Consider the following 15,643-nt stretch of genomic DNA (forward strand, 5'->3'; position numbering starts at 1 on the left):
AACATAATATTTGACCAGGGTTGCAGAAACTACCGCATCATAATATGCAAGAGCAGGTTGTACACATAGTTGATCTTGCTGATCTCAAGAGTTAACTGGATCTGAAATCATTTGGAAGTTTCTAGATGGTAGGGAAGCCCAAAAAGCATGCTGGAAGAAAACAAAGGGATGGCATATTCTTACTTTCCAAGAAAATAATGACAATGTATTGGCCAGGAGTCAATCTTCATGTCAACAAGTCAATTAAAAAAAAAAACTATCTGCTATTCCCTAACATTTTGTAAAAATGAAAAGTTTGCTCTGGCAATCAATTCTGCTCCAGGGGTCTTGGCATAGCCGTATGTCAGTTTCACTAAATAGATTACACCAGGAAATAAATTCCTTAGGAAGGCTAAAACTATATTGAGATTAGCTATAACAATCATCTTGTGCTATATCACTTCTTTCTTCTTAAACTTCAGTGAATAAGGATGGCATCTATCTGAACCACTTCCATATGTCATCTTAAGTTTTGGACTTAAACAGTATTTTAACTGTTTTTCTTTAGGTAATAGTTCCTGCCTATTTATGTTATAATCATCTTCTTTACTTAGGAGCAGATATTTAGGCTGGGCCTGTTTGCTGCTGCTTGTAAGATATGGGTACTTATTTGGGCTTCATTGGGTAAAGACCTTGTAATTTATGTTCAAGAGAGACAGAGAGATTTTAAACACCCATTCTCACACCCTTGGTCTAAGTGTAGCATGTATGAACCCTACTTAGTGCAGAATAAGACAATACACTTTACCCTTGAAATTCCAGAAATACCTAAATTGAACTCTGCTTGAAATCAATCATGGTAAGAATCAAACTAACATTAGGAAGAATCAGATCTTCTCTCAGCAGAGTTCCCTGTATTGAAGACTTCAAGCCATTATTCCACTCAGCATAATCTATTTTAAAGGATTTTTGTGTTGTAGAAAAGAAGGGACTAGGCCAAGCTCTTCAATGCAGGAAAGAGTTTATTATGCATAGGTCCAAACAGCCAAAACAGAGTAAATTGTTTGAACCCAGAGGGGTTTACAAAAGCAGGTTCTTATACTCCAAATTACGTATACATTAACTGGGTGTTACATTTGATATATATGGTCCTAAGAGGAACTGGAAAACGCCTCATACAGATATTTGGTTACAGATAAGAGAAGAAAAGGGAGTTACACGCATCTCAAGAATTGTGCAGACCTTATCATATTCTTCTATTGCATTTGGGGTGGAAAGCAGAAGTGAACAACAGGATACACCCGTCTAGGTCAGTCTGCTACAGATAAAAATACCATGTCATCTCAGCAACTCCTTCCCGGGAGAAGGAGGAACTATAGCCTTGACCAAAGTTTGGGGCCTTTAATATCAAAGTTATTTAGCCTGAACCAGAGTTTTAGCCTAGCTCACTTGTAATTATGGAACAGGTTGTCTGTGTATAACTGGCCATCCTTTCTAAAGCTGTATTATGTATGAAATAAAATCATGCAGCCAAAGCAACTACAAAAGTGACTTTGAAAACTACAGTAATGAGGAACTAGATGAAAGGGGATTATTTCTGAGAAGAGACGGAAGCCAAAACCAGGAAGAACCATTGTATTTCTGACTGTCACTCATCTTTTTAAGGATCAGCCAGAAGCTAAATGTAAGACTTTAACAGTATTGCCATCTAGTGGAAAATAATAATAGTGCTGTACTACATACACCCCACATTTCAAAGCAAAGCAGTTTTTAGGAAGCAAGATACAGTAAAATGTTGAAATCAGATGTCTGATTTAACTGTATGAACACGGACATGTTTTTTTTAATCACACACACAAACACATACAATTTTTCTGGCTAAAATGTTAAAAATATTTTTGTTACATTTTAAATTTGATAATGTGAATGTTAATTATATCCCGTTTCAATAAGGACAATAGGAATGAAATGGCAGGTACTTCTTTTGGCACCACATCAAAATAATTTCAAGGTTAGTAAATTGATACATAGTGAAAATTGGGGTTTCATTATTCTAAATTTTAGAATGCTGTTCACCACAATTCACAACTAGATATACTTAGATGTCAAACTATTTAAAGAAAAAAAAGTTTAAAAAAACACCTTTTAAATTTAAAAAGCTATTGCATCGAAATAATTACTCCACAAAGCTAGGAAGCAGTTTACTAACTTTACATTTAGCTGGGTGTCAAAGCAATGATGTAAACCAGGTTTTTCTGAATGGTCAAAAGTCCCAAGGCTTTAGAATTTATTCATGTTTGCTTTCCCTTTTTTGAAAGAAATAACCCAAGGCTTATTTTATTTATCGTACTTTATTTTTATCTATCTATCATATCTCTCTCTCTCTCTCTCTCTCTCTCTCTCTCTCTCTCTCTCTCTCTCTCTTACAGAACAATTGCAAATACTGGTAATCCAGATTTTTTTTATCATCATATTTTTATACTGTTCATCTCTTCTAGGTGATTTCATGTGGCTTACAGTAAAACTCAGTTCAACTGAGTTCAACTATAAGAAACTAATTTCTGCCTGTCCTTTACTCAATCACCTTATTTTTTCTTAAACTACTTTCCATTTTTTCCTTTTATACAAAAACACTCATTTCCATTATGGCCTCTCCTTTGATTTGCTAATACTTTAGTGGAATTTCTTCATATGTTCCAGCTCAACGAACAAACTGCTTCACCATTTTAATTCCAATGTCTTATAAGCCATCCACAGAATTTTGTTTGTTCATAAAATAATTTCTTATGCATAGCCTGTTTTTCTTTCAAGAGCTCAAAATACCATCTCCTGCTTTATCTCCACAGCAATAAACTTGTGCCATAAATCGGGCTGAGAGTGATCAGCCCAAAATCACCCAGCAAACATCTACGGTGAGGGGCAGCATGTACTTGGATCTTCTAGATCAGTGTTTCTCATCCTCAGAAACTTTAAGATGTGTGACTTCAACTCCCAGAAGCCACCAGCCTGCAATTGGCTGGGAATTTTGGGAGTTGAAGTCTACCTATCTTAGAGAAGCTGAAGAAGCTTCTGGAATGAGTAGCAAAACATCTTCAAAGAAAAACCAGAAAGTCCAGTTGCCATTTGAAAAAGCATCTTTGGGACACCCATCTTAAAGTTGTTGAGGTTGAGAAATATTGTTTTAGATCAGCCCACAGGGTGCTTAAATCTGGCCCATGGGGCCAGCCTGGAAGTATCAAAGGACCAGCCCACGGTGCCTCTGCCAGCCAAAACGAGCCACTGGGGGGGGGCTGCATGCGGACCCCACACAGCCTGTTTTCAGCCTCCACAGCACTCTGCCAGCCGAAAATGGGCCTTGTGGCCTCTGCGTGGTCCATTTGTGCCTGGCAGAGTGTTGCAGGAGGACTAGATTTGATTGGATTACAATAATGGGGCCTCAGGTAAGTACCTGATCTGGATAGAAAACAAGCAACATCCTATGTTAATACAGTTTAATGCCAGATTTTTCTTACTGTAGGTCTGTTTAATTTAAAATCAACGATTTATAATTGACAGCCATTTCTATTTGCTATCCTGAAAATCTACCTCTGCTGTTAGATCTTGTATTATCATGTTATTTATGGTATTGTATTTTTATTATTAGTTGAATAAAAAATACAATAGTATAAATAGTTTTTCTGTCTGAAAAAGCCTGGAAACTATTAAACAATGAGGTATAAATTTAGAAATAAAAGGTTTAGTGGAGTATGAAGAATAAGTAATACATGTTTGTCAGTAGTATCTTGTAGAAAAGATAGGAAAATGTTTATACTTTATAGTAAAGAAGTGTGGAAAGAAGGCCACGCCCCTCAGCCACGCTCACCATGACCACACCGACCCCCCTCCAGCCGCCGCCACCACCACCCAGCCCTCCGAGGTCAAACACAACCTTAATGCGGCCCTCCATTAGTTTGATGCCCTTGTTCTGAATCCCAGTCTTTGATCAAAATTCCAAACTGTCCTCCATACCATACAACACTATTTGCTTTGGAGAAAGCATAATGAAATTTAGTAGAGAACCTTCCAGAAAAGTACCTTTCTGTGGGCGTATTGAGCAATATATTACTTATATATTTAAACCAATGTGTTAATGACAAGGACTGTAATATAAATAATACAGTATTGTATTGTATTGTATCTAACCATCATCATGTCACAGTGATTATTATAATAAGTAAGCATTGAATATCATTTTTCAGGAAAGCATAATCTGTTGTTAAATTTTTATCTCCTATATACACTATTACGCATCTAGTACAGACTTCAACAGGCTCCTTAGGCATTAATTAGAAGGAATATCTGGGAATGTTTGTTCCTGTGATGGCAAACCTATGGCATGCATGCCAAAAGTGGCACACAGAGCCCTCTCTGCGGACATGTGAGCTGTGGCCTCAGCTCAGCTCCACCACACATGCACAGCACCTCCTGCCGGCCAGCTGATTTTCAGGTCTCTGCTGCGCATGCATGGGTCATGCAGGAGACACGTGAGCATGCACGGGGGGCATGCGCAGGGGGTCACAGCGTTTCCCCTGCAACCCGGTTTCGCCCCCAGAAGGCTGCAGGGAGGTCTACTAGGCTCAAAATGGGGAGTGGGGGGAGGGTCGCATGCGCATGCACGAGGTGGCGGGGGAGCACAGGGAGTCACATGCATGCACAGGGGTGTTGCACACACATTACATTATGGATGCAAGGCATGGGCACACACTATCGTGCACGCTTTCAGTATGCAACGAGAAAAAGGTTAGCCATCACTGGTTTATTCTATTAGTTCCAGAAAGCTCATGGAAATAAGTCATGAAATGAAGCAAAGCGATCTTTATCTTTGGCTTTACCATGAGTTTTCTCAGTACTGTATTTTCTTGAGCTGGCAAGGCTTCAAAAATTTTCAGTAATAGATCAAATTATGCATGCATTACTGACATTCTACTTCAAGGCAGTACAAATGAAGCAACACCTTTTCTAGCATATTAATCATAGGATGGATTTCTGCTTGTCCCACATCTATTAAGGACAGAGACTCCTGAATTTGTTAGTCTTCAAGGTGGTTTTTGGCCGGTGGGGTGGGGGGTAGAGAAGAAATGCATGCATCTTTATTTGACAGGACTGTAATACAGGTAGTCCTCGACTTACAATTCATTTAGCGATTGTCCAAGGTTACAGCAGCACTGAAAAAAGTGACTTACCAGTTTTTCACACTTACAACTTTTGTAGCATTTCCCCATGATCATGTGATCAAAACTCAGATGCTTGGCAATGGACTCATACTTATGACTGTTGCTGGGTCCCAAGGTCATGTATTCCCCTTTTGCAATTTTCTAGCAAGCAAAATCAATGGGGGAAGCCACATTCACTTAACAACCGTGCTACTAATCACTGCAACAATTCACTTAACTGCAGCAAGAAAGGTTGTAAAATGGGGCAGAACTCACTTAAATGTCTCACTGAACAACAGAAATTTTGGACTCACTTGTGGTGGTAAGTCAAGGACTACCTATTATTAGCACAGCCCTCACCTATGGGCTCACAGTGGTGCCCTTGCTGCAGGTGGGATGTCTCACTTAGCAACAGGATTTTGGGGCTCCATTCTGATCGTAAATCGAGGACCACCTGTACTTTCACCCCCACCCCCTTTCAACTGTATGTCTCCCATTCCTAAAAAAAGCTCCAGGAAGCCAATAGATTTTTATGCAAAACCACAATAGTTGTGCTCTTCCCTGCTGGATTCCTCAGTGGAAGCGGAGGCCCACGCTGTCTTGAAAAGCCACTATTCTGCCAATTAAAATATATTTTCAAAAACTATCTGTCCCTCTGGGCTTTGGGCCTGAGAAAGATCCCACATGTCTCCAAACCGCCCCATAGCTTAGTCAGGCGTCCTCTCCTTCTCGTTTCTCTCCTGGGACTCAAATCCACGAGGTTTCACCCTTTTAGCTGGGAGTGAACGAGCCAAGAGCGGCTTTCGAGGGACCAAAGACTCCCATTTTGCCTTCATTCTCGCGGCAAAAGGAGCGGCAGCCCTTACTCCTCTGAGGCGAAAAGTGTCGCCTGTCCCGTTGGAAGGAGCAGCGGCTTCTCCCTCCTCACGCCGATTCGCCCCACAGCCGAACCGAGCGAAAAATTTCAACAGGGGCCACCTGTCGCCCCACAAGGCATCACGACGCCAGGGCGAACCGTCGGGTCCCTAAAATGACGCGCCTATTTTCCCCCCAGTCAGGCAGGGAAGAATCTGCGAGGAGGGAACCGCCGCCTCACTTCCCTTCGTCGGAGTTCCAGCGGCCATTTCGGAACCGCCGATTCGCCTCGGGGGAGCGCTCGGCGGAGAAAAAAAATTCCAGAGCGCCGCCGAGCCGCCCGAAAGCCTCCCGCCAAACTTGCCGGCGTGCTCAGTGGGCCTCGGGGTGAGAAGCGGATTTCCTCCCGCTTCTCGCTTGCCTCGAAAGTGCCGATTCGAGGATCAAAAGGGGCCCAGTCTCGCGCAGAGGCGGGGTTAATGGGGGGAATTAAAAAAAATAAAAACCGGAGCGCCGCGAATCTCGCGAGGTCTTACGCGAGACGCTCTCTCTTGAGTGCGTTAGCCCCGCCCCCTTGGTCCCTGTCGGTGGCGGTGGAAGCGGCGGCTTGTCACCCTTTTTCCCCCCTTTCCCTCTTTTCTTCTCTTTCCCCTTTTCCCCCTTTCGCCCTTCCCTCACAGGGCGCGAGAAGGGAAAGGCAAAGACCAGCGGCAAAGCGCGAGGCCGGACCGAAGGAGGAGGAGCAGCAGCAGCAGCTGGAGGAGGGGGCCGCGCGTGCGCCCCCTTGAGCGGAGGAAAAGGGGGGAGGAGCGGGTAGGAGCAGGTTGACGCGCGAGGGTTCGCAGCGCGAGACACCCTCCCTCCCCCCCCCGCCCCTTACGGCTCGGGAGTGTGTGTGGAGGTGGGGGGAGACGCCGCGGCGGAACGGCTCGCGCCTGAGTGACGGGTGTGTTGGGAAGGGGGGGAGTCGCGCGCTGGGGATGAGGGGCTGCGCATCTGGTGGGCGGGGTCGGGGATACCTGATGGGAGAGGGGAACACCCTGAGGGGGGGGCGGGTTTGAGGAAGAGGAGGCTGAGGGGGAGGGGATTTAAAAATGGGAGGGGTTAAAGGAAAGTGTAACATTATGGGGGGGGGTAGCCGAGAGGTGCAGAAAAAGGATGGGGGGGTTATGGCGGGGCAGGGGGGGGTCCCGGCTGAGGAGAGAGAGGAGGGAGCTTTGTACACACAGACACACACACACACACACACACACTCACCTGCACAGAAGGATTGTTTCTTAGGTTTCCTGAACCAGGGATGCTCGGGAGGGGGGGTTGTGGAAGCGGCATGCCTTTCTGAAGATAGGACACTATACTGAGGACGGTGACTGAAAAAGGGGGAGCTTTTGGCATGAAAAGCTGTGAGGAGGCATTTGGCCAGAGGAGGTGGTCCTGCCAAGGGACCCTTTCTCAAAGTACCTCAGGTTGATTCATGCTTCCAATCCTGCCCCAGGCACCCTCCTTCAGCCAGTCTTAACTCACCTCTCTTCATATAGTTTGTGCCAACTGAATGTCAGCTGATTTGGGGGAAAGAATCTAGCAGGTATTTAGAAGGGATAGGATGAGGTAAGATGGATCTCTGGTGTGCTTTGGGGGACATAAGCAGTGATACAATAGCAATACAGTGGGAGGGCAATATTCTATAGAGACAGGGTACTGGAAGTCAAAGATAAGGGTAGAGAAGGGAGTACACTTGAGTTGTGGAGATATTGGGAGGTTAAAGGGAAACAGATGATATCTTCCTTGTATAGATGGGGAAATGAAGAGAATTGCTTGAAACGGGGAGAAAATTGGAAATGACGCTTCTCTGTAAAATAAAGAAGCATCAAGAAATTAGGATTACCTTTATAAATTATAGTTTGAAGATGATCTTTCTTAGCTGTAAAGAAAATAGGAGCAAATACTTGAGGTAGAAACATTGTCTACATAGACAACTGAAACAAGAGGGCAAATCTATGTCAGCAGGCGTTGTAGGCTTAGAGAATATTATATGTTTATGCTATTTATTATTCCCTTGGCAAAAGAACCGAACTTTCCCCACAGGAAATTTTATAACATAGCTTAGTTTATTGTTTATGGGTTTAGTTTGCTCCATTTTGTTTGATTATAAATAATACCTGTAATGTTCAATTTTTAATTATTTCAGTAATTTGGGGTCTTTTTGTGAACAAATAAATTTCTTCATATGGAAGAAGTCATTCCCAAAAGTTCAAATTTGGGTTCTCATATCTAGATGTAATCTATCATCAGAATTTTGCATATAAAATCAGAACACTATAAAATTACTGCCTGAAAATATTTAAGAATTCATGTTTGAATCCCTCATGAGAATATATCATGTTGCTTGCTTTTTAAAACACTTTTCTACTTTCTTCCCAGTCTCTTAGATATTCTGTTTCAAATTATGGATTGAACCAACTCTTACCTGGTTTTATTGAGGAGAAAAAATACTGTATAGCTATACATTGAAATTTACAAGTAGTTTGACCACAGAAGAGATCATCTACATCAGGTTTAAGTTTATTCCTTTCTTTTACTGTGATATACTTTCTATGTATTCTGAGATATGTATGCCTGTCCTTATGCAATTAGCAGCTGCATACGGGAATAGAATATAAGTTAAAAGGGTTTCCAAGATTGCATTGCTACTTAAAATTAATTCATTTTTTTAAAATCATCTGCTGGCAGATTATGAATACATTGACACAAAAGTATGATTTAGGGTCAAGTAAAAATGAAATAATTAAAACTTATAATCAGGGATTTTTTTAAAAAAATTAATAATTTTATAATATTGTAGCATATACTACTACAAAGTTTTTTCCAACAGTTTTTGGTCAGGCATCTGTCTACATTACTTGAGTTCCAGGATGGTTTGATTCAGGGATGGATATCTGAATAGAGGAGATATCCCATTTCTAAACACCTCCATAAGGCAATAGTACAATTTTATTAAAGAATCATTATTTTTCTGATTTTCAAGAACTATTTGGTATCAGCTTATTTTTCTTTGTTTCTTCATATAACAAAAGTCCCATCTTACTTTGATCATAGTTCAGTTTCTGAGATTGCACATCATTTGCTAACCAAATATTTCTTCAATCATTAGAAATAGAGGTTTACTTTTCTTTTCAGAAAAAGATAAGTTTAAAAGTCTGAATGTTCTCGTTTAAACACTCTTAAGCAAATTTCTATGTGCTACATTTTGCAGATTCACTCTGCCTCTGAACAAATAAGGCTATAGAGTCATGAGTCCAGGCGGTTCTGTTCTGTGTATATTGAATTACATTAGTCTTGTACTGTAGACTACAAGCCTTGATTAGTATAAATATGTCCACTGGTTCCTTGAAAAAGAAAATGACCTCAGCTTTTAGTAGTTTGTTCTAGTCAGATTTATTGTCTATCTTGTATTGACACAATTATGGTAAGCTGACCATAGAACGCTAGACAAAGAATATCAAAGTATTTGAGATTTAGTAGCACTATTCAGGGGGAGGGGGAGTAGATACATTAACCAGGCCTTATAATTTAGGATATCATGTGAACACAGCAATTGGAGTTCAGTTATTTTCAAAGTCAACTTTGCACATTCAGGTACTTTGGAATAAGCCACTGAGCCTTCTGAATGCTGTAAGTAGCTCTGGGAATGCTAAACAGATCTTGAAGTAGATGCGGGAAAAATTTTGTGAGCATATTGTTTCACAGTGCTTAATATTAAAACTTCTGGTTCCTTTATATACAGAAATATATCTTTAAATGGTGATTCTGAGTATGAAAGTTTCAGGGGTGGATGGCAGTAGAATCTTTCATTGAAATTACTTCTGCTGGAAATGAGCACATCATTTAATATATCCCTTTGATTCCATGTGCATCCTGCAGTGTAAATGAGTCAGAATGGATCAGGAAGGTGGGGGTGACTTCCAGAAGAACCCTAACTTCCAGTGGAGAAACTACAAACTCATTGTTGATCCTATGCTTAAGGATGGCCCACACAAGATCTACCGCTATGACGGAGTGCATTTCAGCACTAATGTAAGTGGACAGTATTAGATTTTTTTATTTTTACAAAATTGTAAAGCATGTGAGTCATTCCTACTGAGTATGGATGGTCTAATGTTTGGTAATATCTTTAGGTCCTCTTTAATATCTTTTCCAGATTCTATGTATTGCTTCTCCTGTTTTCTTCATGCACTGAACATTTTAGTTTCCTTTCCATCTCTTACATGAGAGCAGATCCAGTGCAGTGTGACACAAATCTTTGGATGAGTCAGCTCTGTACCGATCCTTGTCCAGCTTTTTCATGACTGCCACAAACTCCCCATTCCATACTGCTCTTTTTCAATGTGTGTCATTATACATTTAGATTATGTAACTAACACAAGAACTTGAATACTTTCCATAGTTTTCAAAAGGGCCATTGCCAAAAATTCTGCTATTTCCTTCTGTCATATTGAGGTTGGCTTTTAGGAACGTCATCTACTCTCCACCACTTGCCAATTTTTATAACATTTTTACTATCTAGCATGCACTAGATTTCTGCTGTGAAACTTGGCTAGTTAACCTAGTGTGTTGTCTCTGATAAAGAGACCTGTGGTTGATGGTCTAGGAATCCAAAAAAGGTGGTGATTTTAGTGAGGAGAAAGGTAGGAGTTGACTGGATTTAGGTAGTGTCTAGGCTAGTGATGACAAACCTATGGCACATGTGCCACAGATGGCATGCAGAGCTCTCTCTGTGGGCATGCGCACGGCCAGCCGCTCTCTCCCAGGTTCTGTCACACGCATGCTCACTGGCCAGCTGGTCTTCGCTCATGCTTGCAATGGAATCCAGAAGAGAGAATCTGGCCGCACACGTGCCGTCACTACCTGCACTTCCAGGTTCCATCACAAGCATGTGCAAAGGCCAGTGCGCATGTGTGCGACGGAACCCGGAAGAGAGCAGCTGGCCATGTGCGCATGTGTACTGGCCAGCTGCTCTCTTCTGGGTTTCAGTGGTCTGGCGCACACACCAGCGTTCCTGTGTTGGCACTCGGTGCTAAAAAGGTTAGCCATCCCTAATCTAGGCTTTTGCTTAAATCTCATAGTAGCCATTGATTTTCTTAACATGCTCAAGCAATTAACTCCACCAAAATCAGTAGGAGTTTAACTTACTTTCTTTTTCTAACACTTGTGGATCATTGGTTTTTCTGTGTAGACTAAGAAGGCAAAAACTCCCAAGAATATTTCTTAGAAAGTTAGTTTCTATGTACTTAACATTATGAAAAGTGCAGTATGATTAAGGCTTATGAAAGAGTGCTGGTATATAATAATGGAGGCACAAGGTTCTTGGTAGTTTCCAAGCCTGTTTATTCATAGTCTGTACTGTATAACAGCAAATGGAGAAGTTCAGGACAACTATATTTTCCTTTCTAATTCAAGCAAGGGACAGCCCCTGAGTTCCATAAATAAGATTCTCTGTTAGTTTTTAAAGCCCCAATCAATTCTTAATAAGAGCTATCATAAAAGAAAAATAGCTTCCTTTGAAGATAGAAATGGGAACCGGTCTTAAAGCACTGTGAAAATTACAGTTCATGTTTCTTAGTTGCTAATCATACTTACATATTTTCTCTTTTCCATACTAAGCCATCCATGATATAATTATTTGTTGATGCTTAACATTGTCTTCTTCAGCATGCTGTTCTTCTAATTTCCTGAAAAGGAAATATTTTGAAATCCCACTGAAATATAAAACATATTCCACTGTAATCTGTATCAAATTGAGGTATGCAAATTTTTCAGTCAAAATATTAGCATCATAAAACATTTAAATACCTGAATGCCAATGACATCTTACTACAAATTTCCCAGTATTAAAACGAACAGTTCAGGTTGTGAAATGAAGACTAGAGCAGTCTATTTTAAGGTCGGTATGGTTTGTTCTGAAATACATAGTGTATCCTATACAGGATTGGAATGTTTTGTCTGTCTATTGCTTGATTTGTGGAAAAAGTACCGTTGAGAAGAATCCAGAAATAAATTTATGGCTTGTGCCAAACATTGGAAGTGTTTTAACCCTGAAGCGCAAAACCCTTCTAAAAAGCAACAGATTATCGGCATGGGACATTTCACAATTTGTGGTTGAAACGTTTTTCACACCCCTGGAATTGGAACACTACTTTCTTTTTTCTAAATTTACTTTCTTCTAATAATACTGTGCTTGAAGTTTGATAGAAGTCATTTTCTGATAATTCAGTTTTAGAAGGTTGTCTGATTTTGCCTCAATATATTTTTTTAATACTATTCTACTGGATTAGACAGGAGATAATGTGAATATAGAGTCATGTAAATCACATGCATCTTTAATTTTTCTTAGATTCATAATGCCAGTTTTAGTTTGGCACTGTATACCACAAACAAAACCAAAAGAACTCAAAAAATTCCGCATTGTATAATTAAGAGGGATTTCAAGCTGCTATCTCCTTGAAATAAGATGTTACTTGAAGTGGAATGAATCTTCTCTATTTTTTTTTCTTCCTGTACAGAATGTTAGTTTCACATTCATTATAGCCTGTGAGGTTTTTCTTTATTAAACATTTGTTTGCTTGGGCATGTCTCCCAAGCAGCAGAACTAATAGTGACAAAATAATTTCAAAGACATTGAGAACCTGGAAAGAAAATTATTCCAGAATGATTTTTAAATATTTTGTCAAGTTTAATGCCTTATATATTTGACATTTGTGAATCCATATACAGGTAGTACTTGACTTATGACCACAATTGTGAACCAAGCTTCCCAACATACTAAGTGATAGGGTCATTAAGTGAGTCATGACTCTATGACTTTTTTTTGCTGCAAATGATATTTATTGATGTGTTGCCCATCTCAGAATAATATTAATCTGAATAGGGTATAATAGTTATGTTTATGTTTTATTTGTTTAATGACTTTAAAAGTTTTATTTGTAATTCTGTTTTTATTGCACACCCCCTAGAGTCAGATTTGTGAAATGGGCAACTATATTAATTTGATAAAAATCAAGATGTACTTAATGCCATTTTGTCAAAAAGGCTTTTGATTCACCACTGCTTTCTAATCTTTTCTCAGGATTCAGGTCACACTCCTGTAAAAGCATTGCAGGATCCGAGACACAGGAAATGGTCAAAAACCAGAGATCTTTCTCTTCCTGTCCCAAAGTTTAAGGTAAGCTATACTTACTTTGTTATAGATCATTTTTCTCCAGTTCTTTTAAAGCTTCCAGAACCATTAGCACAACCCCAAATATTATACCTGCATTTCTTGGAAATGCATTCTGGGATTTCCTTTCATTTCTAAAGATTTCCTCAGGATAAAGAAGGTGGGAAGATAAGAGTTAGTTGATAGGGAAACTGAGCCCTGTTAGCTTAAACAGTAAGCATATACAATACAATACAATACAATACAATACAATACAATACAATACAATACAATACAATACAATACAATACAATACAATACAATAGCAGAGTTGGAAGGGACCTTGGAGGTCTTCTAGTCCAACCCTCTGCCTAGGCAGGAAACCCTATACTGTTCCAGACAAATGGCTATCCAACATCTTCTTAAAGACTTTCAGTGTTGGGGCATTCACATCTTCTGCAGGCAAGCTGTTCCACTGATTAATTGTTCTGTCAGGAAATTTCTCCTCAGTTCTAAGTTGCGTCTCTCCTTGATTAGTTTCCACTAATATATCTACCTCCTTTGGCATTGATGCTGAAAAATAAGGTAGTATGCAAGGAGATTGCTACAGAGCTTTTATAAAACTAAAATTCTCAAAACTGAGCAAGAACAGCAATAGTGGCTCCCAGGAGGACAAACCATGTTGTTGCATTTTGTTAGACTTTCTGTATTTCTTTTGGATACATTTTGGTGGAATATCAATGGATAATAAATGTGTGCTTCAACTGTAAAAAATAAAAGAAGAAGAGAGTGTTTTCAAAGAAGTACAGGATATCTTCAGAAACTGTAAATAAAGGATATCCAAAGTGTGTGGGTGTATATAAAAGTGTCCATTTTGATTTTGGAAATTACTGTCAGGTAACTGGTAATAAATTGTACTTGAAATAATATGTCCAGGGATTTAAATGGAGAAATATCTGTTTGATCTACTTCAAGGGCAGACACCTGGACTCAGCTGACCAAAGTTTAATCCCGCAGCATTTTCAGCATTCTTTAAAAAAATTTGCTAACCTGCCAGTTGAATATTTTCTTACTTATTGGTATTTAACGTAAGTGGAGGTTGATTTTAGCTTCCTCATCCCATCTTTCCCATCTTTCCTTCTGCAGCTAGATGAGTACTATGTGGGCCAGATCCCTCTGAAGGAGGTGACTTTTGCCCGGCTCAATGATAACATCAAGGAATCCTTTCTGTGTGAGATGTGCAAAAAGTTTGGTGACATTGAGGAGATTGAAATTCTGTATAATCCAAAGAATGGTAAGCACCTGGGCCTGGCCAAGGTGCTCTTCACTAGCACAAGGGGGGCGAAGGAGACAGTCAAGAACCTGCACAATACTTCAGTCATGGGCAACATCATCCATGCCCAGCTTGACATCAAAGGTAATGACCTTCCTTTAGTCGCTTTCCTAATTTAGTATCACACCCACTCACCCTCCCCCATTTTGAATGGCATTTGCTTCCTATAAACTGGTGGTTTTTTTGTTTTGTTTTTATAGGTCAACAACGTATGAAATATTATGAACTGATTGTAAATGGCTCTTTCACACCCCAGACTGTCCCAACTGGAAGCAAAATGCTGAATGAGAAGTTCTCAGCTGATTTGGTAACTTTAGAAACTTATTTGAATCTGCTGGATTAGTTTAGGTGCCCCTTTTTCTTCACAAGATCTCCCCTGTAGGTTTTCTTCTCTATTTAAGACTTATTCTGTTTAAGAATTGTTTGATCACCCAATAAGATAAAATTTCTTACTAACTTCTGCTTTCTTGGTAAAACTAAGATACTGCTCCCTCCCACTGCTGAACTGCATTCATTGTCTACCTGCAATTCTCCTGTGTCCTATAGGTAGTAGTTGATGCCTTGCTTTAGGCCTAGCTCAGTCTTCGATTTTGCCATGTGTGCATTTTGGTAAATGAAGTAGCTGAGCTAAGAAAATGTTAGGTGTCATCTAAGATAGATGCTTATCTATTAGGCAGAATGGTATGAGCCACTTGGCTTTGCATTGCACATGAACTTTAGCTCTGGGTAAGAAGTGATATCAAGTGATTGTCAACATTATTCTTTTTACAGTCAGAGTCTCGAAGACACCATTCGGCCAGTTCATTGTACCCGAGTAATGCAATGCCTACAACGCCTGGCAATGGCACCCCTTGTTCTCAGGACACTCCGTACTCCAGTGGCCGACAAGACACGCCTTCTTCCTATGGCCAGTATACACCACAGTCCCAGGGGACTCCATATACCCCTCGGGGAGGAACACCATATTCACAGGATTCTGCTTACTCTAGCAGGTAAGGGTTTCTCTCCACCCCCCCACCCCACACACACACTTGAGACAAGATTTGGGGAAATGATCTTAAGTAATATATGAGCTTTTCAGAGCGAGTTCATTGG

The 15,643-nt window shown here is 40.2% G+C and overlaps 1 protein-coding gene across 3 annotated transcripts in view; it reads left to right on the forward strand.

Moving 5' to 3' along the window:
- The first annotated feature begins 6,565 nt into the window (after positions 1–6,565).
- The window catches only part of SETD1A (SET domain containing 1A, histone lysine methyltransferase), a 30,890-nt gene continuing 21,812 nt past the window's right edge, over positions 6,566–15,643 (forward strand). Inside the window, exons 1-7 of one of the 3 annotated variants that reach the window (XM_081971527.1) lie at positions 6,566–6,972; positions 8,445–8,577; positions 9,945–10,097; positions 13,147–13,242; positions 14,362–14,632; positions 14,749–14,855; positions 15,320–15,540. In XM_081971527.1, coding sequence (XP_081827653.1) covers positions 9,960–10,097; positions 13,147–13,242; positions 14,362–14,632; positions 14,749–14,855; positions 15,320–15,540 — 833 coding nt within the window. In that variant the 5' untranslated portion in view covers positions 6,566–6,972; positions 8,445–8,577; positions 9,945–9,959. The remainder of the gene's footprint in view (positions 6,973–8,444; positions 8,578–9,944; positions 10,098–13,146; positions 13,243–14,361; positions 14,633–14,748; positions 14,856–15,319; positions 15,541–15,643) is intronic. The other 2 variants (XM_081971528.1, XM_081971526.1) reach the window with 2 other exon arrangements.

The sequence above is a fragment of the Natrix helvetica genome (assembly GCF_964273705.1).
Source record: "Natrix helvetica genome assembly, chromosome: Z".
In the NCBI taxonomy this organism is placed as follows: Eukaryota; Metazoa; Chordata; class Lepidosauria; order Squamata; family Natricidae; genus Natrix; species Natrix helvetica.